Raw genomic sequence first — 24,347 nt, forward strand, 5'->3', positions numbered from 1 at the left:
AGGTATTTAAGGTCAGATGAGGTCATCAGGGTGGTGCCCTCATTAACTACTACCTTATAAGAGGAGGAGAGATACACACAGAGGCAAAAGGCCATGTGACCTCAGAGTCACATCCTAGAGGGGTGCAGCTGCAAGCTAAGAAACAGCGAGGATCGAGGGCTGCCTTCAGAAGCAGAAGCTCGGGTGAAGCAAGAAAGAATTCTGCCCAGAGACTCAAAGAAGTGCGGTCCTGCCGACGCCTTGATTTCAGACTCTGGCCTCCAGGACTGTGAGAAAAGAAATGTGTTGTTTGAAGCCATCCAGTTTGTGGTGATTTGTTACAGCAGCCGCAGACTAACACACCCAGTTTCTTCCTTCAGAAACACCCAGAAAAACACATTAACATTCATCTATCTTCCCACCTCCGGGTCCAAGTCCAGCTCCCAACCCAAGGATAACTGTGAAAGTCACCTTCTCTTTACACACGTCACATCTCTATATATCTAAGGGAGAAAATACAGCCCGATTTTGGTCTAACATCAGAGACACCAAAAATGTTCGAGAATGACCCTACTGTTCTATGAACCCCACCTAGGAAAAGGTTTAAATAAATAGGAAGGGCCAACTCCCCTCAATTCCACTCTTAAATACGATATAATAAGCTCAGAACTGGTCCAGGACAGCAAGAATTAGCACGCAGTCCGTGGTGAAGGATGGGATTGGATCGTTAGGGCCTGTAAGAGGCAAGGGCTCAGCTGCCTTTTCCACTGAATAAGGATGGTGGGAAGCCAGCAAAGGAGGAGCTGGAAGAAGGGTATTAACAGTGCCTGTGCGGGACTTCGCTGGCCGTCCAGTGGTTAAGACTCTGTGCTTCCAATGCGGGGAGCACGGGTTCAATCCCCGGTCGGGGAACTAAGATCCCACATGCCGAGGGGCACGGCCAAAACAAACAAACAAAAAAACAGTGCCCGTGGCAAAAGCCTGGCATAGAGTTCCACTCAGCAGTGGTCTGGGTTTGGACTTCCGGGAGCACACCCTCACAGGGGTCTCGCAGATCTGGCTGTGACATCCTGCCAGGGTTGGTGAAGCGTGGCACTGTTGGGGTCAGGGGCCAGCAGACGGAGGCAGGAATAAAGTTAATGAGCAACCAGGAGGCGACAGAGCTAAGCTGACCAGCCTGACCCCCACAGCTCAGCTTAGCTGGCACAAAGAGAAAGGCAACCACAAAGGCGACAGACCTCGACGCAAGAACACTCAGCTTTCTTTTGTAAGGGGAGGGGGATCTAAAGTGTTTCACCTGTCACATGCAATCATCTCCCTGATGGTCTTGGGTGTCAGGAGCCCTGGGGTTATTTTTAATTGCTGCCTTGGTACTATTATTTTTAGGTGACAAAAGCATTCCCCAATGAAATTCAAAGTATCAGAAGACAGATAAATATAAACGCATATATTTTTATCTGTTCACTCGATTAAGACAGATAAATATAAATGCATGTATTTTTATCTGTTCACTAGATTAAGGATAGTGTTTCCTACCAGGAAACATTGCATCTATTAAAAAAAAAAAAAAAAAAAAAAAAAAAAGGAGGGATGTTTTAAAAGGCAGTGAGAGAAATGAGTGATTTTTTTTTCCCAGCACTCACCAAAACATTATTTTTATTTATATATGTTTCTAATCATTATTTCCAAAAATAAAACTCATCCTGTTTACCTGCTCACACCTGCTGGCTAATGTGGGCAGCTCTGGAGCACATTTAGGTAATTTACTTAGTTCTGTGCCCTGATTTTGCAGAAGATGAAAGCAACAAGCATAGAGCTCCCACAATGTAATCTTTAAAAAGACGTAAGAAAGGGAGTCCCAATGCAGGCCAATCCCCCCTGTGCATCTTACAAGTTCCACGGGCTGCCTTTGGATTTAGCCCAACTGCTGCTGGCTGCACGTGCCACTCTGAGCCTGGCTGCAGGAAGGCACACCTCCCCATTTGCTCTCATCAACTGAGGGCTGCAAAGCTGCAAAACTGCTCCAGGACTTTTTGATCTATTTATCCGAATCTCCATGGATTGGCAAAGGTAAAGCTAAGGCACTAATTTATCTTTTTTTGTTTCCAAAAGATATCCTCCCTTGGACTGCGGAAAAACCCGTTGTTAGCACATTAAGCCTCGTAACAAACATAGTATCTACCAGCACTGGGGAGGCAACAAACATGCCACATGATCCATCATGAGTCTTGTCCTAAATTTTTTGCAAGAGAGGTCTGTTTGAAGCTCTTCTATAGCTATTTCAACTGGTCTCATTCCCTTTAAGTCCTTTCCCCCCAGTGCATACCATGGCCAGAAAATAAGCTCCTTGTCTATAATTCAGGAGGCTGGAAATCTGAAATGGACTGTGTAGCATACTGTGCTGGGCACCTCACGCATATATGGCATTGAGAGAGGATGGTGTGATGTGCCATGTTGAAACACATGCCAGTTATGCAAAACGAGACAAAGGACATCCCAAGTCCCATTAGGGCAGCGCTTCAGGAAATGAAATGGCCAAAGGATAAAGCCCATCACGGTTAACAGCAATTTTCCCGGACGTCCCACTGATTGGCGTGAGCAATCTCTAAAGTCGACCTTAATGGACGCCTGCCCTCTACAACCTTGAGAGTTGCGGTGACCACAGACCTAGGATGAGCCTGTGCACCCCTGGAGAGAAAGGGGTGCTGGTGCTGAAGTAGTGGCGGCCAACTTGCAGGGGGTTAAGCTCTATGTGGCTCTGTGGGTGTACTTCAAACTATTCTCTGACCCAAAAAGCCAACGGAGATATGAACTAATCAACACTATTCTTTATTTTACAGGTTGCACCACAATAATTGAATCTTACATAATGAAAACAGGTGCGTCCATGCTGCTTTGAGATTTTTATCTTCATTAAGGGAATTCTTTTTTTATAATTAAGGGAAGTCTTAAACACGAGATTTCAGGTACAGTATTTTCAAGCTCATATAATCAGTTAGAGGGCAGCTTTCCAATTTCAACTTGCTTATATTCAAGGTGGTAATTTCTCATTCTAATCAGCTGAAGATGGGAGAACTGCAGCCAGAAGGGGGAGGGGGGCAAAGCCAACAATTAGAAGGAGGCTGCCTATTTTACATAAACATTTTCCAAAGGTGGAGGAGAAGGGAAAGAAAATAACCATTTGCAAGAACACTTTACAATAGTCTTTAAATGAAAAACACCATTTGACACTGTTTTCCCTACACCAACCTTGCAAGTGCAGAAATGGAGGTGAAAGTATTCATTTCTACCTTCCTCGGGTCCCTGTGGTTGTGTGAACACTGATGTAGGAAGGAATTGGCTATTCCACTCTATATTATTCCATTACATTCACCAGGACTGTTTGTCGAAAGCCTGCCCAACTTCCTATTTCTGCTAACACTACACAGCCCAGAGCTTAGATGGCTAGGAAGTGACAGCCACGACAGGCTTTAGACCTACCAAGAAGAGGTTTCAAGGGTTACCTGGACAGCCAAGTTCATTATCCAGACACCCATCCCAAAGGGCAACCTGCCAGGCAAATGAGAATCTGCACAGAGTACAGAACTCCCACAGCGAGTGTGGATGGATAGACAGATGGACAGACAGACAGATGCACAGACAGAAGAGCCAATGGCATACTCCAGGCTTTTGAATGGACTCACACTACTGCCTAGAGCTTAGACCTTCTGCCACATCCTAGTGATGCAACAGTCACCCCCACTGCCTGCTTGGATGCGTCTGAGGCCACAGCCTGCTCACGACAAAGATTTCAACCAAAGCCAACCCTAAGGAAATAAGACCCCCTCATTATAGTCAGTACCCTCTTTGATTCTGTTACCAGGTAACTTAAGATGCCATGTGGGATATGACATCTCCAGAAGAAGCAGGTACTTAAAGAGCCATTGCCAGGGAATTTATGGTGGAAATCACGAAGACAAAGGGGAAGTGTGGGCTCACACGTCTCCCCTGCCCCCCCTTCAAACAGTAGGGCTTACAGCAACCTATGTTGCCTTTAAGGATTTCTGACGAGTGTTGACTGGAAGGGATACATGAGACTCTTCTTTTAAGTCCAGGAAAATTCTAATGTCCAGGTCTCCTAACTTAGACAGTGAAATAACTCTTCCCCGCTTGGAGATGAATGTCCAGTCATTTAAGAAATAGCTGGGTTGGTTACCATCATTTCCACTAAAGAACAAGCAACTAAACAGTCCGTCAGAGAGGGCTTCCCTTTTCAGAAGGGCTCGACTCAGCCACAAAGAAGAACTGAAATAAAGAGCCAGTGGCGGAGATTCTGCCCACATCCAGGGGGCCATTTCTGCTCTACATGTTGTCACGAAACACCCAGAAAGAGGTTCCCCGTGCTTGCTCACTGCACAGCTGTGGCTGCAGAAAGTTCAGCGCTTTAAGAAGCGGACAGGTTCCTTCCTCAGTGAGGTCAACACGGAGCCACCAGGGTTTGGTAACCGGGGTCCTCAGTGTGCATGTTCTCTCTTGTGAAGTCTGTGGCATTTGAACACAAACCTAAGAACTCACCTAAAATACAAACTGCAGCTTGATGGACTGAGAAGGGCCCAGTTCATGCCCTATCCTTCCCAAGGACCGCACTGACCAGGCTGGGTAAGGAAAGATGCTTCTGAAACCATTGATGGGAGGAGAGTGGCGCGTGCAGAAGGTATCCTCCTAAACAATCCCCACAAGCCCTAAGCCGAGATGGACGAATCCGCGGGATGGGCAGCAAGACTGTGTTGAGAGCTCGCTCTGCTTCTGAGAAACCAAAAAGGACCAAGATCAGGGAACTGCCCACAACTGCGCGTCTGAGCTCTGCTTAGAACTGCAAGAGGACTAAGGTGGAGGCAGTGGGTGATGCGCGGGACCTGAGCCCTTCCCTGCAACCAGGCCTGAGCTCTGAGGTCTCACATCTTAAACAAGGCTGCCTGGAGAGTAGCATACGTCCACGACGTATGTCCCCCGGGCCCCCTCCTGACACCCCAGGCTGCCTTGAAGTGGCCACTTTTCATCCAGAGAAGCAGATCTCCAATTTAGGAAACAGAACCCAGGCCACACACAATACCCCAAATCCTCGGGTACCTGGAAGGGACGTCTGCTGTGCCAAGGTCAACCAGTAGGGTTATGCCATTATTGTTAAAGCAACTATTGAACACTGCACCCTATGAGCAGCACTCTTTCACGTGTCCTTGTATTTAAATCTCTCAACCATCTGTATAAGACAGGCTCTATCCTCATTTTTCCAATAATAATACTGAGGCTCAGGTAAGTCAAGTCATCGGAAGCAGGTAAGGAACAAGTCCAGGCTCAAACCTAGGTCTTTTTGACTCTTCGTTCAACACTCTCTTCCCTGCCTCTCAGCTGCCTACAAACCTAGAAGACCTACCCAGTCTTCTCCACCCTGTGGCCACAGACCAGAGCAAAGATCCTGAGGGCCTCCCAAAGAGAAGCATCAGCACACCTGTCCTCCCAGCCATCTGTGTGCTGTCCCTTCTCTACCCACCTCAAAGTACCCCCTGACTGTAAATGGTCAGAATTATTACTAGAGTGGGCTCCTCTCCCACGTGACTGGTAATTTTTATACCATCTCTAAGATGAAATGGATTGCTGTATTTATAACAAGGGAACAAACAGAATTAGCAACTTATTTATTAGTACTTCTTGCTTTTAAAAACTTTTCACCTCCCAGACAAAATGCACAGCAAACTAGGAAATGATCTGAATGTACAATTCACTAAACCAAGACCAAAGCTTGATGGAAATAATTTTATTTCTCACTGGTTGGGGCTACATAGTTCTTATGTAAATATGTATAACCATGTTATTGTTATTAATAATAATAGCTAGTATTTATCGAGTACTCACCACATGTGAGTATCAAAGTGCTTTAGATGTACTGACTCAGTTAACCCTCACAGAAACACTATGAGTTTTAAAATTAAATACCAAGGCACAGAGAGGTTAAGTAATCAGCCCAAGCTCACAGATCCAGCAAGAGGAGGACACAGGAGTGAATCCTGGGTCTTTTGATGCTTATCTAATAAGTCACAGCTGCCATGGGTGGTTGCTGTTCTCCACCTGGGAATTTTAACCATTAACTTAGGGTTCCAATCATTAAGCATAATGCCTCTCATATAAACACCTAAGCACTTAGATCATATCAAACACAAGTGTCTTAGAACCACATCAATTCACTTATCCTATGAACCGAAGTCACTGATGCCACTTTTCTTCCTGTGTATCATCTATTTTGCAGATACAGATAGAGAAACAGAAAGCAAAACTAAATTAAAATGTACAGTGGAGAAAGGACAGCCTCTTCAATAAGTGGTGCTGGGAAAACTGGACAGCTACATGTAAAAGTATGAGATTAGAACACTCACTACACCATACACAAAAATAAACTCAGAATGGATTAAAGCCCTAATGTAAGGCCAGACACCATCAAACTCTTAGAGGAAAACATAGGCAGAACACTCTATGACATAAATCACAGCAAGATCCTTTTTGACCCACCTCCTAGAGAAATGGAAATAAAAACAAAAATAAACAAATGCGACCTAATGAAACTTAAAAGCTTTTGCACAGCAAAGGAAACCATAAACAAGACCAAAAGACAACCCTCAGAATGGGAGAAAATATTCGCAAATGAAGCAACTGACAAAGGATTAGTCTCCAAAATTTACAAGCAGCTCATGCAGCTCAATAACGAAAAAACAAACAACCCAATCCAAAAATGGGCAGGAGACCTAAAGAGACATTTCTCCAAAGAAGATATACAGATTGCCAACAAACACATGAAAGAATGCTCAACATCATTAATCAGAGAAATGCAAATCAAAACTACAATGAGATATCATCTCACACTGGTCAGAATGGCCATCATCAGAAAAATCTACAAACAATAAATGCTGGAGACTCTTGCACTGCTGGTGGGAATGTGAACTGGTACAGCCTCTATGGAGAACAGTATGGAGGTTCCTTTAAAAACTACAAATAGAACTACCACATGACCCAGAAATCCCACTACTGGGCATATACCCTGAGAAAACCATAATTTAAAAAGAGTCATGTACCAAAATGTTCACTGCAGCTCTACTTACAATAGCCAGGACATGGAAGCAACCTAAGTGTCCATCATCGGATGAACGGATAAAGAAGATGTGGCATATATATACAATGGAATATTACTCAGCCATAAAAAGAAATGAAATTGAGTTATTTGTGGTGAGGTGGATGGACCTAGAGTCTGTCACACAGAGTGAAGTCAGAAAGAGAAAAACAAATACCGTATGCTAACACATATATATGGAATCTAAGAAAAAAAAATGTCATGAAGAAACTAGGGGTAAGACGGGAATAAAGACACAGACCTACTAAATAATGGACTTGAGGACACGGGGAGGGGGGAAGGGTAAGCTGTGATGAAGTGAGAGAGTGGCATGGACATATATACACTACCAAACATAAAACAGATAGCTAGTGGGAAGCAGCCGTATAGCACAGGGAGATCAGCTCTGTGCTTTGTGACCACGTAGAGGGGTGGGATAGGGAGGGTGGGAGGGAGGGAGATGCAAGAGGGAAGAGATATGGGAACATATGTATATGTATAACTGAGTCACTTTGTTATAAAGCAGAAACTAAAACACCATTGTAAAGCAATTATACTCCAATAAAGATGTTTTTTTAAAAAAAGCATTTAACTATGTAGAAGCAGAAAATGAAAAGAAAGAATTTTGCATTACATTTAATAAAAGTTTAGGGAGAAAAAAAAAAAAGAACAAGGATGCTATCGTCCTGGCCTACAAATTACCAGTGGCATTTCTGAGAGGGAATAAAATACAGGTGACTATTCTTCACCTATAGACTGGGTTCTAAATCCACATGGGGGACTTTCCTGGTGGTCCGGTAGTCAAGAGTCCACACTCCCACTGCAGGGGGCTCGGGTTCGATCCCTGGTCAGGGAAGTAAGATCCCACATGCCGCAAGGTACAGCCAAAAAAAAATTTTTTTTAAGTTTAAAAAATAAAATAAATCCACATGGGACCCATATAATCAGAATTACCACTGAATGTCCCTTAACCACCACCCCCCCCACAAAAGGACAATATACTATATTTGGTGAATGTAATTCTTTATAAGAACATGTATGTAAATAGATAATGCACACAAATGCACAGAATATAATATGGAACATGTATGACAAAATACAAGTGAGTAAAGTGGTAACGTATTTTGACTCTACCTCACAGGAACATGGTTATTCAGTGGTGTGTGCAGTTAAATCTGTGCAAGTTAAACGTGTTTGTTAAGTTGGAAGTAAGGTCCTGGAGAAATGCTGCTGGTCCAGAGTCATTCTCCACCGCAGCAAGCGCTCAGCACCTCGTACACACTCACCAGTCACCTGGCGGGCCCTGACCCCCAGAATCCAAGGACCATGGGCAGCTCAGCATGAGTCCCTGTGGCTCCCACAGCCTCTGCAGGAGGCCCGGCACAGACACTGAAACCAATGCCAACTTCTGCTCTCTCTCTGCAACCAGCCAATAACATTCACAGAGTTTTTTCTTTTTTCCAGGCCTACTTCTATAGGAAAGGCAGCTGTATCCTCATTGATTTTGCGACATTACACTTACTCATGCCTGGTCAGTCAAGTGAACCTGGTCCCTGGACAAGGCAGTACCCCCAAGCTTGCTTTAATAAGATGAGCAAGAAAAAGTCACAGAGACCCTTTTGCTCAGGTGGCCTTGGCAACTAGAGGAAACTTCTGCAGCCTCATACAGAACAACACCATTCGGGCAGCCCGCAAGAAGATGAGTTTAAACGCTGAGCGGTTGATTAGCAAGGCAGGGCCGCTGTGGAGAGGCCTCTGGGCCACCTTTTTTGTAAGGTATCTAAATCTGAAATGGGGAGAGTTCCCCAGTTCAGGAAAGAGCTCTTGCTCACTTCACAACTAATTCCATTTCTTCGACTGCTAAACACACAAGAGGAAACCTCCGCAGAACCTGAGGTATGTACACAAAGCTGGTTGAAAGGAATTTTCAGAAACAATTTTTTTCCCCTAAATGATTATTAGCTAAACATTTTCAACTAAGCTGTAAGAAAAAAAAAAAAATCAGGGTAATTTTATTTCTTCCTACCTGGGGCTATATAGTAATTATGCAAATGACAGGGAATTTGTCACTGAGTAACCATAAGTGTGTAAAATAATTTGATTAAAGAAAATACAGTTGCCTTAGTCATCATACTAATTTGACAAGGACTTTAAAAATGTCTCTCAGCTGTCTGCTTCTGGGTTAGATATGCAAAAGAAAAAAGAAAACATCTTCAAAATGATGCTTCTTTAGGAAAAAAAACAGAAGAACAAATCCAGCTGTTTCACCTCAGCCAGTCATTGCAAGCCCACTGAATGTTCTAGAGCCTAGAAACAAAGTGACTATATAAAGCAGTGAGATGGAACCTTGTTGACACAGTCAGTCATTCGTCTCCTTACAATGTCACCAAAACCTCAGACTTCATTTTTACATAACTCTAAATAGAGTGAAGGAAGTCAGACAAAGACAAATACCATATAATCTCGCTTATACTTGGACTCTAAAAAAAAAAAAAAGATACAAATGAACTTATTTACAAAACAGAGTCTCAAAGACATAGAAAACAAACTTACGGTTACCAAAGGGAAATGGGGTGGGGTGTGGATAAATTAGGAAGTTGGGATTAATATATACACACTGCCGTATAAAAAACAGATAAACAACAAGGACCTACTGTACAGCACAGGCAACTATACTCAATATTTTGTAATACCTATAAGGGAAAAAAATCTGAAAAAGAATATATATATGTATGTATAACATATATATGTATAACTGAATCACTATGCTGTACACCTGAAACTATACTTCAGTTAAAAATAAACTATTTTAATAACTATAAAAGCTGGACTATACTTCAATAAACTATACTTCAATAAAAAATAAACTATTTATTTTAATAAATAGTAAATCAACTATACTTCAATAAAAAAATAAACTTTATTTTAATAACAAGCTGCAAAAAAAAAAAAAAGATAGGGTCATGCCCATTCCTGATTCATAGGAACCTCCTGTGTGCCCCACCCAGAGACTAAACTGGCCTTTTAAAGTTTTCATCCTGGGGAAGTTCAAATGTGTTTGTAATTGAGCCTCATCCATAACGGCCCAGAGGTGCCCGAGGTCTTAATTTCCTGCACACATCCTTATCACCTCCAGTCCTCACTCATTTGAGAACACACACAAACCTCTATAGGAAGGGCTACCTTCAGTGAATGGCCTGAAATATCTCAATGGGTCTCCCCCAAACACCATCAAGTGCACACAAAACAACTTTCTCTCTGTGCAGTTCCCATATGCCTGTGCCTTCTCCAAACAGCCCAAGACTTAAGCAGATGTTACATCCTTGCAAGTAGGTCAGGGCAGACTGGAGCCACCAGAAGCAAAGACTCAAGTAGAGGAAAATTAAATTGCATTCTCTCTTCTGCACACAGTGATGATCAAACTGAATGGGTCCCTCTTATTATTTTTTTAATACTTATTTATTTATTTATTTATTTGTGCTATGCGGGCCTCTCACTGTTGTGGCCTCTCCCGTTGCGGAGCACAGGCTCCGGACGCGCAGCCTCAGCGGCCATGGCACACGGGCCCAGCCGCTCCGCGGCATGTGGGATCCTCCCGGGCCGGGGCACAAACCCGCGTCCCCTGCATCGGCAGGTGGACTCTCAAGCACTGTGCCACCAGGGAAGCCCCTATTTATTTATTGAAATAAATAAATTTATTTAAATTTATTTATCCCGTGTGCTGCACTGGGTCTTCGTTGCAGCACACGGGATCTTCATTGTGGCATGTTTTAGTTGCAGCATGCAGGATCTTTAGTTACAGCATGTGGGCTCTTAGTTGCGGCATGCAGGCTTCTAAGTTGCGGCATGTGAACTCTTAGTTGCAGCAGGCATGTGGGATCTAGTTCCCCGAAGAGTTTTCGAACCTGGGCCCCCTGCATTGGGAGCGTGGAGTCTTACCCACTGGACCACCAGGGAAGTCCTGGTCCCTCTTCCTAGGCAGAAAAAAAAAATTTTCCTAGCCAGGCAGGCAATTTAAGTGACTACAAGAGACCATCCCTGTGACTGTTGTCTTATCTGAAGAATGATTTCCAGTTAAAACACTGGCAAGGGTAAGAGATTTCAGAATCCACAGCTGGCCCAGGTTGCACCCAGGTCACCTTATCTATATTACCATCATCATCGAGTTTAGGCATCAGGATCAAAGTCCTTCTGTATTTCCCCAGGAGACCCCCAGCACCCAGGCCAAAAGTTGACGGTCCCCTGACTAGCTTAACAATTGGTGGCTTTCTCCTATATAGATCTACCTTGAGTTTGGGCGGGTTCTTGAGGGAAAACAGACACACACACACACACATACACACACAAGTCCAGCTTTTCAAAGTTGCTTCTAAGAAAGCCACAATGAATGGATAAAGTTGCCTTTCCTGGGAACATCCTGTAATGTTTCATTCTCAAATTAGCCATAAAGAAGTCTCACATCACTGAAGAAACAACAAACTTTTAATTCTACCTCCCAAATAACAGATGAAGAGAAAATTCCCAAGCGGCCCAAAAGAGCAAAACCCATGGTAAGCCGATTCAGTCAACCCTGACAAGCAAACTATTTTCAGGAGGTTCAGATGGCAATGGAGAGCCAAGAGGAGCGGAGTAGGGCAGAGACCTGAGCATCTGATGCCTCCACTCTAAATAATAACAATGCATTCAATTTCCTAAGCCCGTCCCCTCCTAGGCCTCCATCTGCTTTCTGCCGGTCACCTGTTGACTCCAGTTACCCTACCCCTCAAACCAGGCTCTCCATTAGCCCAGGCGGGAAATGCCCAGAGATCCCCACCAGGTGGACTCAATTCCTCCTCTGCCTGCCACTCAGCCATTCTGGGATCAGAGTCTACTTCCTATCTCCTGGGGCCAGCCCTGCCTGTAACATCCACCAGCCCTCTACTTCTTAACTTTCTAAAGGGGCTTCGGCCACTCGTCTGATCGAAGCCCAGATTCCTTTCTTTCCAAAACCCTTAAATCACTGCAAGCTAAAACCAAGCCCATCCCTTATCATTCATGGTGTGAAAAGTTCTGAGGCGTTTTTTTTTTTTTTAAGACGTAAAACCTTTTATTTGTAAATGGTGATCTTCCAAATCTGTGTCCACAAATTCCAAAACCCGTAACACTCTGCATACTTCAAAAAATTCAATTTTTGCCAACATCAGATACTATTATACAGAACATGAATAATCCACTCTATTGAACAAAATTGGTTTGAGGCAAAAACTTATAAACTGGAAGCAGCTGTTGATAAACACAGCCCCGGTTAGGTATCACATACTTTGCATATGCTACAGTACAGACCTACACGTATTTTTATTACTGTGCATTTGCATCTTAGTAATACATGTCTCTATTTTAATATTTTAATGGTCAAATTCCCTCCAAGGACACTCTGATACACTGACCCTCCCCCCCCAACCAAGACACGGTCATCCCCTAATTCCAAAACTCCGAATGGTCAAATTCCCTCCAAGGACACTCTGATACACTGACCCCACCACCCAAGACTCGGTCATCCCCTAATTCCAAAACTCCGAAGGCCACAGGTACTGTCTGCAACTATGTATTCGAACTACAAGTGCATTTTATAAAACAAAAATCTAAACAGAAATGAAAATGTGCTTTTGGCTGCAGGGTTCACCAGCAGCATGCATGTCATGGATGCAGCCAGTAACAGGGATTTAAATGCCTCTCATCTGACAAGGAGCAAAGAAAACGCATTTGATTTTCAGAAACCCTGTAAGTCTGTCACCCCAGGAACCGAGCTGAATTTGAATAACCCTCTCTTGTAACCACATAACTGACTTTACCCCACACCAAGAGACCAAGCCTGGTTGTACTTCCCCCTGACAGCAAGCCCCAATTCTTAGGAGGCTGTTTATGAATGGTACAGGGCACCCAGCGACTGGCCCTCATTAACTGAACCCCAAGGCCAGGAAGAAGGGATTAATGGTACTATCAGAAAGAGCATGGTTCTATCTCAGGATGTAGTTCTCCAACAGCCAAAACCTTGTCCAATTCTATCTCCATCAAACTTGCTCACTAACACTCAAAATCTATGACATTTGATTTCAGTTTCAGGTTAGTAGCCAAGTAATGTCTTAACACTATACACTCTGAAAAATCCTGCTTAGTCAGGACCGTACTTGGGTCTGGAAGTGCATTCTCTTAAACCCAAGTTGGGACCACCTGCGCGGGGCAGGAGACAGCGGGTAAAGTAGGTATTTGACTGCTGAGTCATTACAAGCTGTTTCCTCTGGTATGTTATGCACCCCTGACCATTTGAACATTAAAATCCCCCCTCAGAAGCAAATGAAATCGATGTACCTTGTGCACAATGATGGAATACCCCCTTGGGAACGAGAGACCACAGTGGGGAATTGAGGTCTAAGAATGGGTAGCAAAAACTACACAAACTCACAGCTGCTCTCCAGGTATTGTAACTTTATCCCAGACGCTGAGAGATGGCTAACGGGATACGGAGTGGGAATATTCACCCTGCAGCCCCGGCTCGGATCAGGGCCACACTCGGGCGCATTTTACTCTAAACTGTTAAATCCCTCCGTAATTGGCGGATGGAGAAAGCTACCGGAGAAAATGATGCATAATGGATTTGTTCTCCCGGAGGATGGAATGCAGAGTCGAGGACGCAAGAGGCTAACGGGCTTTTCTTTCCATGTGCAGGTCACCTGAAAACCGCGATGCTTTCCTCTGCAGGGGGGCTCCTGAACTCATCCTCTGGCTGTGCTTTGGCGGGAGAGGGATGGTTTCACGCCCACCTGCCCGCTGCCTCTCCAACCCGGGTCCCCCCCAGCCCTCGCCGGCCGCGCGAGCAGCTGCGGGCATCAACGGTCCCGCCGGCTCCCGGTTCGCTCAGCAGCCCGGGCCGGCAGCTCCCCCGGCGGCCGCCTCTGCACCACTCGCCAACCTCCACGCCGGGCGGAGGTCATGCCCGCCTGCCCCCGGCGCCCGGGCTGCCCCCTCCTCCTGTCAGCTGAACACCCGGGAGCCGCGCTGGGGAAGGGGCCCCGCGGTGGAGTTGGCACGGGGACTCACCAGGTAGGCGCCCACCGTGCCCTGCGCCAGCATCAGGGCGCACTCGGACACGAGGAAGATCTTGATGTTGGAGAAGCAGGACACCTTCTTTTTCTTCTTCTTGTTCCTCTGCGCCTCGTCCCCCTGCAGCTCGCCGCTCCGGCCGCCGCCCGACGAGCCGCCCGGCTTCTTCCCCTGCATCCTTCCCCCGCCGCCGCCGATTTCCCGCTTGCCCCGGGTGTCGGGGCCGCTGCCGGGCGGAGGTGCGCGCGGCGAGGCTGCGTGCTGTCCCCGCCCCGGGCCCGCGGCAGCCACCCCCGTCCTGCCGGGGCTGGAAAGGTGGAAGGCACGGCTCCTCGCAGCCGCCGCCGCCGCCGCGCTCGCCCCCTTCCTCCTCCTTCTCCTCCTCCTCCGCCCTCCCCTCGCCTCGCCTCCTCCTCCGGCTAGGGCTGTGCCAATCACAGGGGCTCCTCGCGCCGCCCGCCGCCGCCGCCGCCTCGCCGCCGCCGGCTGCCCGCCGCTGCCCTCGCCCAGTTCCCGTCGCCCGCGGGCCGCGCCTGCCCTCGCCTCCCCTTCTTCTACCGCGAGGCCCGGGCCTCGATAGCCGCTGCGCGCCCCCGCCGCGCCGCTCCTCGCCGCCCGTGCGCCCCGGGGCAGGTGCGAGGGTACCGGCCTGGGGCTCCAAGCGCTGCCCCTTGGCCGAGACTGGAAGCGTCCCGCTGCCCGAAGGACGCGGGAGGGGGGGAATCCTTGCGGAGTAAGGAAGGGGGTGCTCCAGAGGGAGGAAGGCCGTACCCAACCCCTAGATGGCGCTTTGGGGCTCGGGGCGCCGCCGTGGACACTGGGTGGTATTGCAGGAGAAACTCCGGCCGCGGAGATGGGGTGCGGAGGCGCCCCCGCAGGGCGGGGACCTAGAGCTCCGGCGTCGGGGCGCTAGACCCGAGGGGAGGAGCGGTTTCTAGGAAGAGAGAGAAGACTGAGTACCCAGGAAAGGGTTGGCGCGCTCCCTTCCCCTCCGCCCGGGTATTTCTGGGGACGGATGTTGCGCTCTGGGGCTTGGGGAGGTGCCAAAGGTCAGAGCTGCTCGAGGCTTCTACAGCCTGGTGGCCTCTGCTCCTGCTTTCCTAGGCCTCGGGGTGTGTCTAAAAGGCCCCAGACCAAAAGGAGAGAAAAGAACGGAAGCGCTCAGCAAGAGAGAAGTTCCATTAACCCGTCGGGAGCCGCACAGATAATCAGGTGACCCCAGCCACGGCGTCTAGGTGGCTGCAGGGTCGCAGCGACCCCAGCAGAGGGCCTTGTGCAGCCCGTCATCTGCCTGGAGGCCATCCTCAAAAATGATGTAGCCGCGCGGCTGGAGCCAGCAAGAAGAGATTAGCCACAGGCCTGCCTTGGTCCCCACCTCTCCCCTAGCTTTGTGGCCCGGGACCACCTTCCTTGGCATTGGCCTGAATGCCCAGGCCCCATGGCAGCCGCTCTTTATAATCATTACCAGGAGTTTGTGCCACAAGGCACTACCGACAGGATCTGCTAGTCCGCAGACAGCTTTCGGAAGCTCAGAGAAGCCTGGAAAGGACTGGACAAGTACCAGGAAGCACTCAGCATCTCCCACCTGGTCCAGTTGGGGCTTAACCAATCATTTGAAAAGCTTTTCCTTAATAGTCATGTTTAAGAAAATGATCCACTCTCCTAGGCGCCTGTGTACCAAGGCAGGCTTAAATCTGAAATTGAAGAGTAATTAACACTTCCATAATTTTTGCTTACTCCCAAAGAACTTGAACGAGAATGGATAGTGTAATGGTAGTGGGTGTTGTCTTACCATACCATCTAAATATAAGCTGCTGCATCCTCCTGTGGTTTCACACATGATCTCACCTAGGCTTGGTGTCCCTTTCAGATGCTCCCCTCCCCTTGTCTGGGCTGTCTCCTATGAGAATTGGCTTCCACCACAGAGGTCTTTTTCCGTTTTCCCCGATTCCTGTCATTATCGGCTATACCATTGCCCAAGAGTTTATCACCTTACTGCAGCCCCTCCCTTACTCCCTACACCCTTCGCTCACTCATAGCCAACTTTTCTATGGGATCTTTCCTCTCACGCCCTTGGTCCTCTCCATCACTCTGGCATCATGAGAGCGCCTCATCACTTTTTCCTGAGAAGACCCTTGATGAGCTAGCTCCCTTCCCTGCCTCCAAAACTGAGCTACAAAGCTGAGCTAAGACTGTTTACCTGTTTCTGAACAGTGATCCTGTCGCTATTGAAATAGCTTTCAAAGTGCGGTATAGTCTTCGAGTCTTATTTACATACTTTGTTATAACGAGAGCTAATGTTTGTTGTGTGCTGACTCTGGCCAAGCACTGTTTGTTCTAAGTGCTTCACCCACATTTACAATTTAACCCATACAACCATCCTCTAAACTAGACACTCTTATTAGCTGTGTTTTACAAATAAGAAACCAGGCCCAAAAATGTTAACTAAACTTACCTATGTCACACATATCCAGTAAATGGCAGGGCCAGCCTTTGAAACCAAGATGTCTGCTATCACAGCCCCAGTTCTAAACTCCCTATATATTATCTTGCTTATTACCCAGTGGTCTGTCTCTTGGGGAGGACGGGACTCATATTGTTCCTATTTTATAAATGGAGACTCAGAGATGTAGAATGATTAGCCCGGTGTCACACAGCTCAAAAGGGACAGGACTTGGATGCAAGTCCAGCTCTCTTTGTCTATACTACATTGCCTCAGGTACAGACCAAAAGGGGGACAAGCTTTTTTCAGCTTCAATCATTTATTTCACATAAAATTTAACTGTCTTTAGAGAACTCAAACCCTTTTGCTGTCAGAGAGAGGATTCTGGATTAGGGTTGTAGATTCCTCCTATAATTTATGGTACACAGCCATGAAAGTAATTCAGTGCCTGAAGCCTTAAGAATAATCAAAGTCGGCCTGAAGGCAGCCAGGCATTAGCCTCATGACAGTCAGAAAGAAGGAATTTAACAGGTTCAATTCTCTTCCTTCCTGCTCGTCCTTTGTTTACCTGTACATGAGGGTTCCAGGAATAACGCACTGGGTTTACAAGCAGCAGGTGCTTCTGCCTGGATCCTCTCCTGTGCAGACAGAGGCAGCAGCAGAAAAATAGTAACTGGCTTCATATCTGTACAACACGTGACTGCTGATAGAGTGCTCTGATGTCCTGTGTCTCACTCAAATCTCACAACAGGGAGAGCAGATCTTATTAACCCCATTTTACTTATAAAGAAAGAGCAGCAAGTGGCTTTTTGGAGGTCACAGCTAGCTAGTGTCAGGAATTAAAGCCTGCATTTTCAACTACAAATAGAACTACCATACGACCCAGCAATCCCACTACTGGGCATATACCCTGAGAAAACCATAATTCAGAAAGAGTCATGTACCAAAATGTTCATTGCAGCTCTATTTACAATAGCCAGGACATGGAAGCAACCTAAGTGTCCATCATTGGATGAATGGATAAAGAAGATGTGGCACATATATACAATGGAATATTACTCAGCCATAAAAAGAAATGAAACTGAGTTATTTGTAGTGAGGTGGATGGACCTGGAGTCTGTCATACAGAGTGAAGTAAGTCAAAAGGAGAAAAACAAATACCATATGCTAACACATATATATGGAATCTAAGAAAAAAAATGTCATGAAGAACCTAGGGGTAGGATGGGAATAAAACACAGACCTACTAGAGCATGGACTTGAGGATATGGGGAGGGGGAAGGGTAAGCTGTGACGAAGTGAGAGAGTGGCATGGACATATATACACTACTAAACATAAAACAGCTAGTGGGAAGCAGCCACATAGCACAGGGAGATCAGCTAGGTGCTTTGTGACCACCTAGAGGGGTGGGATAGGGAGGGTGGGAGGGAGGGAGACGCAAGAGGGAAGAGATATGGGAACATATGTATATGTATAACTGATTCACTTTGTTGTAAAGCAGAAACTAACACACCATTGTAAAACAGTTATACTCCAATAAAGATGTTAAAAAAAAAAAAAAAAAAACCTCAGAGATTGACCATCAGACCCTGGGACAGCTGCAAAAGAAGATCTAAAACTAGTGTGGACTAGGAATCAGGAGGGCTGGGTTAACTTTCCAGCACTGATTTTAGAGGTTTAATAAGCCTTTCTCAAACGTTCATGGCCAAATTCTAAATTATTTCATAAGACCTCTATGTCTTTATGTACACAGCTCCCTCTCGCTGGAACATATTTTCCCTACCTGGAACAGATTCCCAATCTGCTTGGAGAATTCCTGTTCATCATTCGAAACCTTAGTCAGCTATATGTGTAGTAACCGAATCACTTTGCTCTACACCTGAAACATTGTAAATCAACTATACTTCAATTTAAAAAAAAACAAAAAAACTGCATTTTCCACCCCAAACTGGGGGAGCGCCTAGGAGAAGGAAGAAGGAGATGAAGAAAGAGTTTAGGCCTCCCATGATCTGGGGTGCCCTCTCCAACCAGCCTCTGAAATGGACAGTTGACCATCATGTGATGAGCAAGGCAAACACGAAGTTAAACCCCACCCACCAACTGGGCGACCTTGAATGTTGCCTTGGAGAAATGGTTTAGCCACCATTTCTAGGCTGGAAACTTTTTCATTCCTTTATCCCTCTAGTGGTGGATGATGGGTTTAGAACTGATCAGTATGAATGACTGTAGAACCCTTGGGATTATTTTAGTCTCTCAACTACTTTTCTGGGCTAGGTGACTTTTCTAAGTTAGATGAAAATATTGCTAGCTGAGGCTCTGATTCCATGAGCCCTTACTTTGCTGACTATTAGTATTCCAAACATTGAGATGCTGCAATGTACTCAGGAAATCTGAAGCATAAAGAAGATTGGGTGACATGGGAAGATAAACTGGCTTTTGATTCTAAAATATTAATAAACTGTATGTATATGCTCAGTGATTAAGATTTGGAGAGCTTTTCTCCCTTACCTTAAAAAGAGCCATCAATTCATTTTTGTAGGAGAGAAGTGGGTTAACTTCATGGACGTGGAAAAAAAATGACAATGTCTTCCACTGTTACTGGGCTGTGTCAGGATTTCACAGCAAGCAGCCTCAATGTAATTCCACACAAGGAGAAACTGTTGTCCAAGTAATTCACATGAACCATCTTTTGCCAGCTTCAGTTTTGTTCACAGGCAAATACAAAGCTGAAAAATAAATGCAAAGAATGATTTCTGATTGTCACTGGAGTGCAAAATAGATGCTTAGATCCTCACCCTATGGATGGATTTTTCTTTTCTTTTTCTGAAAATACACCAATCATGTACTGTGTTCAACCAAGGATAGAATTGGGGCTGGGCCAACTTCTCTGGCTTGAAACTAATATTTGGGCTGAGTTGAAGCTTATTTCCTCTTCCTCAGGGTTTTTCTCCCCCCCCACCTCCACTTTCCAATTAGCCTGATCCATATGCCTTTCTACCATATAGCCTGCATTTGCTGCTTTCTATAATCTTAGTTCTATATTTTTAATTATATGTCTTAAGTTGAATATATCCTAAAACTCAGCAAAGAAGTTAAAAGGATAAATATCAGTTTGGATGCAATTTTTAAAAGGATGAATCCAAAATCCAAGTGGAGAAACAGAAAAAAAAACTAATGAAAATTGAAGAATAGGTATGAGAAAACTTGGTTTTTAGAAATGTGTTATATTTATGGAAAATGAGTTTTGAGATAAAGGAGGAGTAAAACAAACATGTATCAATATTAGTGTATTTGGGTAGCTTATCATTTGCTACCTTCTATTGATATTTATGAAATAGCATGTGTTTATCCAAATAGACTGTTAGCTTCTTAAGGGTAGAGAGAGTATCTTACTTTAAAAATAAAGGAGCATTTGTCCTGCTCAGGGTCTAACAGGCCTCCTGCCAAGAAGCTGGTACTTCTGATTAGGACAGGACAATGACCCAGAAGGGGTCCAGGTTCATAGAAAACTTCCTTCTAGGCACTCTCCCCAGGGACCCACTTCTCCACCCCAGCAGCAACTGTGCACACCCTTCTTGCAGCAGGCCTTGTCCCCATTAGCCCCTTTCACTGACATCATGCTTTTACTTTTCTCTCTCAGAAAAAGGGAAGATCCCAGCTCTGCTCCCAGTCTCTGAAAAATGCACTCCAACCTTTGTATTTTAAGGATGGGTACTGACAGCAACTGTGGGCACATGAAATTAGCTAGCACTGAAAGTGTTTGTGGGGCCCCAGAGCATCTCCAGCCAAGCAAGGTGGAGACTTAGAGGTTAATATCATGTCAAGAGTTTTATGGGATCCAAGCCTGGCAGAAAGTGGCCATAGCTGTCCGCCTTCCTGAGAGGAAGTGGGCTCCAGGCCTGTGTACCCTTGGCAGGCACGGTGCAATGCAATGCATTAACTCTCTGACTGATCTAAGAGATAAGGAGTTCCTTATAAGGAACCTTGTACTCTCCTTATAAGGAGAGTATATATGAAGACAATGAAAGAAAATCCACAAGGTGCATTGTGCCACTGAACCCTAAATCAAGTATACGGTAAGTCCCCTACGTATGAACCTTCGAGTTGCAGACTTTCAAAGATGCAGATGTGCCTTCGCATGTCCAATCACATAAGGTGTGAGTGACACTGCAGCTTGCCCTCCGTCTCCTATTGCTGACGATCCTTCAGCTCTACCATCTCCCACCTCCTCCCCCTCCTCCAGTCAGTAACTCTTCTTGCCTGTTCACTCGAGGCCAGCCCCTCTATGACAGCTGTTGTACTGTACTACTGTACTTTTCAAGGTACTGTAGTGTAAGACTTAAACTGTTTTCTTTACTTTTTGTGCTTGTTTGTTTTTTTAATGTATTATTTGTGTGAAAAGTATTATAAACCTATTACAGTACAGTACTATATAGCCAATTGTGTTAGTTGGGTACCTAGGCTAACTTTGTTGGACTTGCGAACAGATTGGACTTACGAACGCACTCTCAGAATGGAACTTGTTCATATGTATAAAGGATTCCTGGAGAGTATATACAAAGACCATGAAAGAAAATCCACAAGGTGCAGCGTGCCACTGAATCTAAATTATGAGTAATAGAGAAATCATATACAGAGGAGAGAGGAGGAGCACCCCTGCTCAGGTTACGGCCCTCCCCGTATACCACCTTCCAGCTCCTGCAGGCCTTCTCCTCCCCTATGGAATGACAGGTAAGGGGGTCTGAGGGTGTGACACACTGAACAAGAAGGCTGTTCAATCTCTGTCTGCCTGTTGTGGGCTGATTGGTGCCCCGCTCCCCAAAATTGATATGTTGAAGTGCTAACCCTCATTACCTCAAAATGTGACTGTATTTGGAGACAGGACCATAGAGGAGGTGATTAAAGTAGAGTGAAATCATATAGGTGGGCCCGAATCCAATAGGACTAGTGTCTTTATAAGAAGAGGAGATAAGGACACAGAAAACACAGACAGAGGGGCAGCAGCTGCAGGTCGAGGAGAGAGACCTCAGAAGAAACCAAACCTGCTGACGCCTTGATCTCAAATCTTCCAGCTTCCAGAAGGGCGAGGAAATAAATTTTTGTTGTTAAGCAACCCAGTCTGTGATATTTTGTCATGACAGCCCTAGCGAGATAATAAAATACCTTAACTAACCCCAGCCCTTCACACTCACCCTGTACTGGCCATAATTAACTAATTGTGGTTCCTTAGGCTCACCATGGTTTCTCCTGCTCCAAATTTTTGCACCTGCTCTTTCCTCTGCCCTTACCTCCCCTTTCTTCAGCTGTCTTACACCTACTAGTACCTTAAGATCCACCTAAAGTGTCACCTCCTCCAAGAAACCTTTAAATACCCTCTCCCTACTGCCCTCCCAACTCCCTCACTGCCTCCCTACCACTACATCCCCTTACCACCTAGGCCAGCCTCTGCCCTAGCATTTCTCCCACTGTTGAGGACACTCACTGCACTTCTCCCTGTCTAGACTGATTAGTGTCTTTCATCTCCATATTTCTGTCCCCCGCAAGAGCCAGGACAAGAGTGGTCAGTAACTAGTATTGGGAAAAGAAAAAATGAGTGAAAACACAAGAAAAAGTAATGCTTCCCCACCTGATGCTTCAGATTCTAGCTGAATTTGAAAAGGAAGTGGGACAGATAAGATGTGGATTCACGTAAACCAAAACTAAAGTTGTGGGATTGAAGTCTGATTTTGAAGATAAGAATCAAAATTGCAGAAAACCCAAACAAATGATATAGAACCAAGCTAGAGAAGTTTTCTCTCAATGTAGAGAAAAGAAACAAAGATTACAAAAAAGATGAAAGAAAAGATGGGTGATTTGGTAGATCAAAAGTAAAGACTTAATATATGGATAAGAAGGACCCCCCTCAAGGAAGATATAACCAGAATAAATGATGTTGCTGCATTATTGAAGAAAAATAATGGAAGAAAAATTTTCAAGCTGAAAAAAGAGGTAGAATGCACAATTTAAAATAGCGTACCATTTCCAGGCAAAATTTGCCTGAAGAAAGATGCACAATTCGATAAAATCTAGCAAATTTGTTTGAACATAAAGGATTTTTTTAAAAATTCTATAAATATCCAGACAAAACATTAAAGTCACTTATCATCAAATGAAAACAGGCTGATTTGAGAATGTATCACATGACTGAATGCCAGATGAAAATGGAGCAAAGTCTAAGTGGTACTAAGAGAAAATGCTTATGACTCAAGCTGAAATGTTAATTAATTTGCAAAGAAAAAAAAAAAGACATTCTTAGTTATTCTAATCAGGAACTCACAAAAGATACCACCCATGCACTTTTCTTGAAAAATTTATGGAAAGACAGGTTCGAATGGAACAACATATTAAAGACAAAAACTCAAGAATAGCAAAAGTGGGTTCAAAAACATTGTGACAGTCTGAGCTAAATGTATAGAATTAAATTTTTAAAAATTCTGTAAATAGAATATTGGTACAGATGGAAAGTTTTTGTTGTTGTTGTTACTTCTTAAAATAACTAAAAATAAAGCTAATAATAAATAGGTTTATAATTCCAAATGATATTGCCAAAGAATGGAGGAAAGATGGGTATGTGGGGAATTAGAAGTGTACTAAATTCCTCATCTTATAGAAGAAGGAATCAAATTATTATATTATTCATGAATTTGATAATTAGAGAACCTATGTATTCAAGTGTGATTTTGAAAAACCTAATTAGAAGAATTCATAATAGAACGTATACTTGTAAAAATGGGGAAAATAAAAACCAAGAAAAATTGTACTTTGGGAAGAAAATGGAATAACACCGTGGTTCAAATCAAGGTCTTTTGAGTCAGGGAAATCTGGTTTTTGAAAGTGGTTCTAGCATTTATTAATGTTGGTCTGGAAAATTGACTCATGTGCTCAGAGCCTCTCTTTTCCTGTCTGTCAAACTTGAATAACATGTACTTCACAGGGTAGTTGTGGGGATTATAGGAAATCTTTGTGTAAAGAAATTAGTACAGTGCTTAGCCTAAGCATAAATCAAAAAAACAAAAAAAATGAGTTGTTGGCACCCGAGCCAGTGGGGACTGGGTCACCCTGAGCTGGGATGGTACCAAGATGCTGAGCAAGTTCCTTGCCCTGCGCTCCTGGGAACTGGCTGGAAACTGGATTTCCACCGTGGGCACGTGGGGGTGCGGTGGGCACTGTGGGGCTGCCGTGGTCCAACGACTGGCGGCTGATTCTAGACTGGGTGACCTACATCAAGGGCAAGTTTAAGAAGGATGATTAATTAAACTGACCCCCCCACACACCAGGCCCCTCTGTTATCTGATGGTGCTGCCTCCTTCCATTTGCCTCTGGAACAGCCCATGCTCTCAGGATGGACCTGGAAGTTTAAAAAAAGAAAAAAATTGACATGTTGATTGGTGTTGCCATGCTTTTTGTCTTCATCATCACTTACAGTAAAGGATTGAGAATGCTTGAATCTCCCTGGTGCCCTGCCTCAGGGAAGCTCTCCTGGCCCTGTTTCCTGAACCCACTCCTCAGTTGTGTCTGATCTTTTAAAAAATTTTTGATTTGGATCCTGTTCTTTATTTCTGATCGATTGCACAAACTTGACATTTAGAATGTTCCTTTCTTTGTAAGATGAACTTGCCTATGACCAAGTATGAGTTTGTCGGTTTTCATGCCTGTGGCTGTTTCTC

General features: G+C 44.9%; 1 protein-coding gene and 1 pseudogene across 3 annotated transcripts in view; one reads left to right on the forward strand and one right to left on the reverse strand.

The window, feature by feature from the left end:
- The window catches only part of SLCO3A1 (solute carrier organic anion transporter family member 3A1), a 345,269-nt gene extending 330,713 nt beyond the window's left edge, over positions 1–14,556 (reverse strand). For all 3 annotated transcript variants that reach the window (XR_010839766.1, XM_059059268.2, XM_059059267.2), the window contains exon 1: positions 14,195–14,556. Coding sequence is in view for 2 of the 3 variants with exons in the window: in XM_059059268.2 (XP_058915251.1) it covers positions 14,195–14,374 (180 nt within the window). In the remaining variant the exon portion in view is untranslated. The remainder of the gene's footprint in view (positions 1–14,194) is intronic.
- A 9,204-nt stretch (positions 14,557–23,760) lies between these two features.
- Positions 23,761–23,932, forward strand: LOC131753677 (cytochrome b-c1 complex subunit 10 pseudogene; annotated as a pseudogene).
- The last annotated feature ends 415 nt before the right edge of the window (positions 23,933–24,347 follow it).

The sequence above is a fragment of the Kogia breviceps genome, chromosome 3 (genome assembly GCF_026419965.1).
Source record: "Kogia breviceps isolate mKogBre1 chromosome 3, mKogBre1 haplotype 1, whole genome shotgun sequence".
Taxonomy (NCBI): domain Eukaryota; kingdom Metazoa; phylum Chordata; class Mammalia; order Artiodactyla; family Physeteridae; genus Kogia; species Kogia breviceps.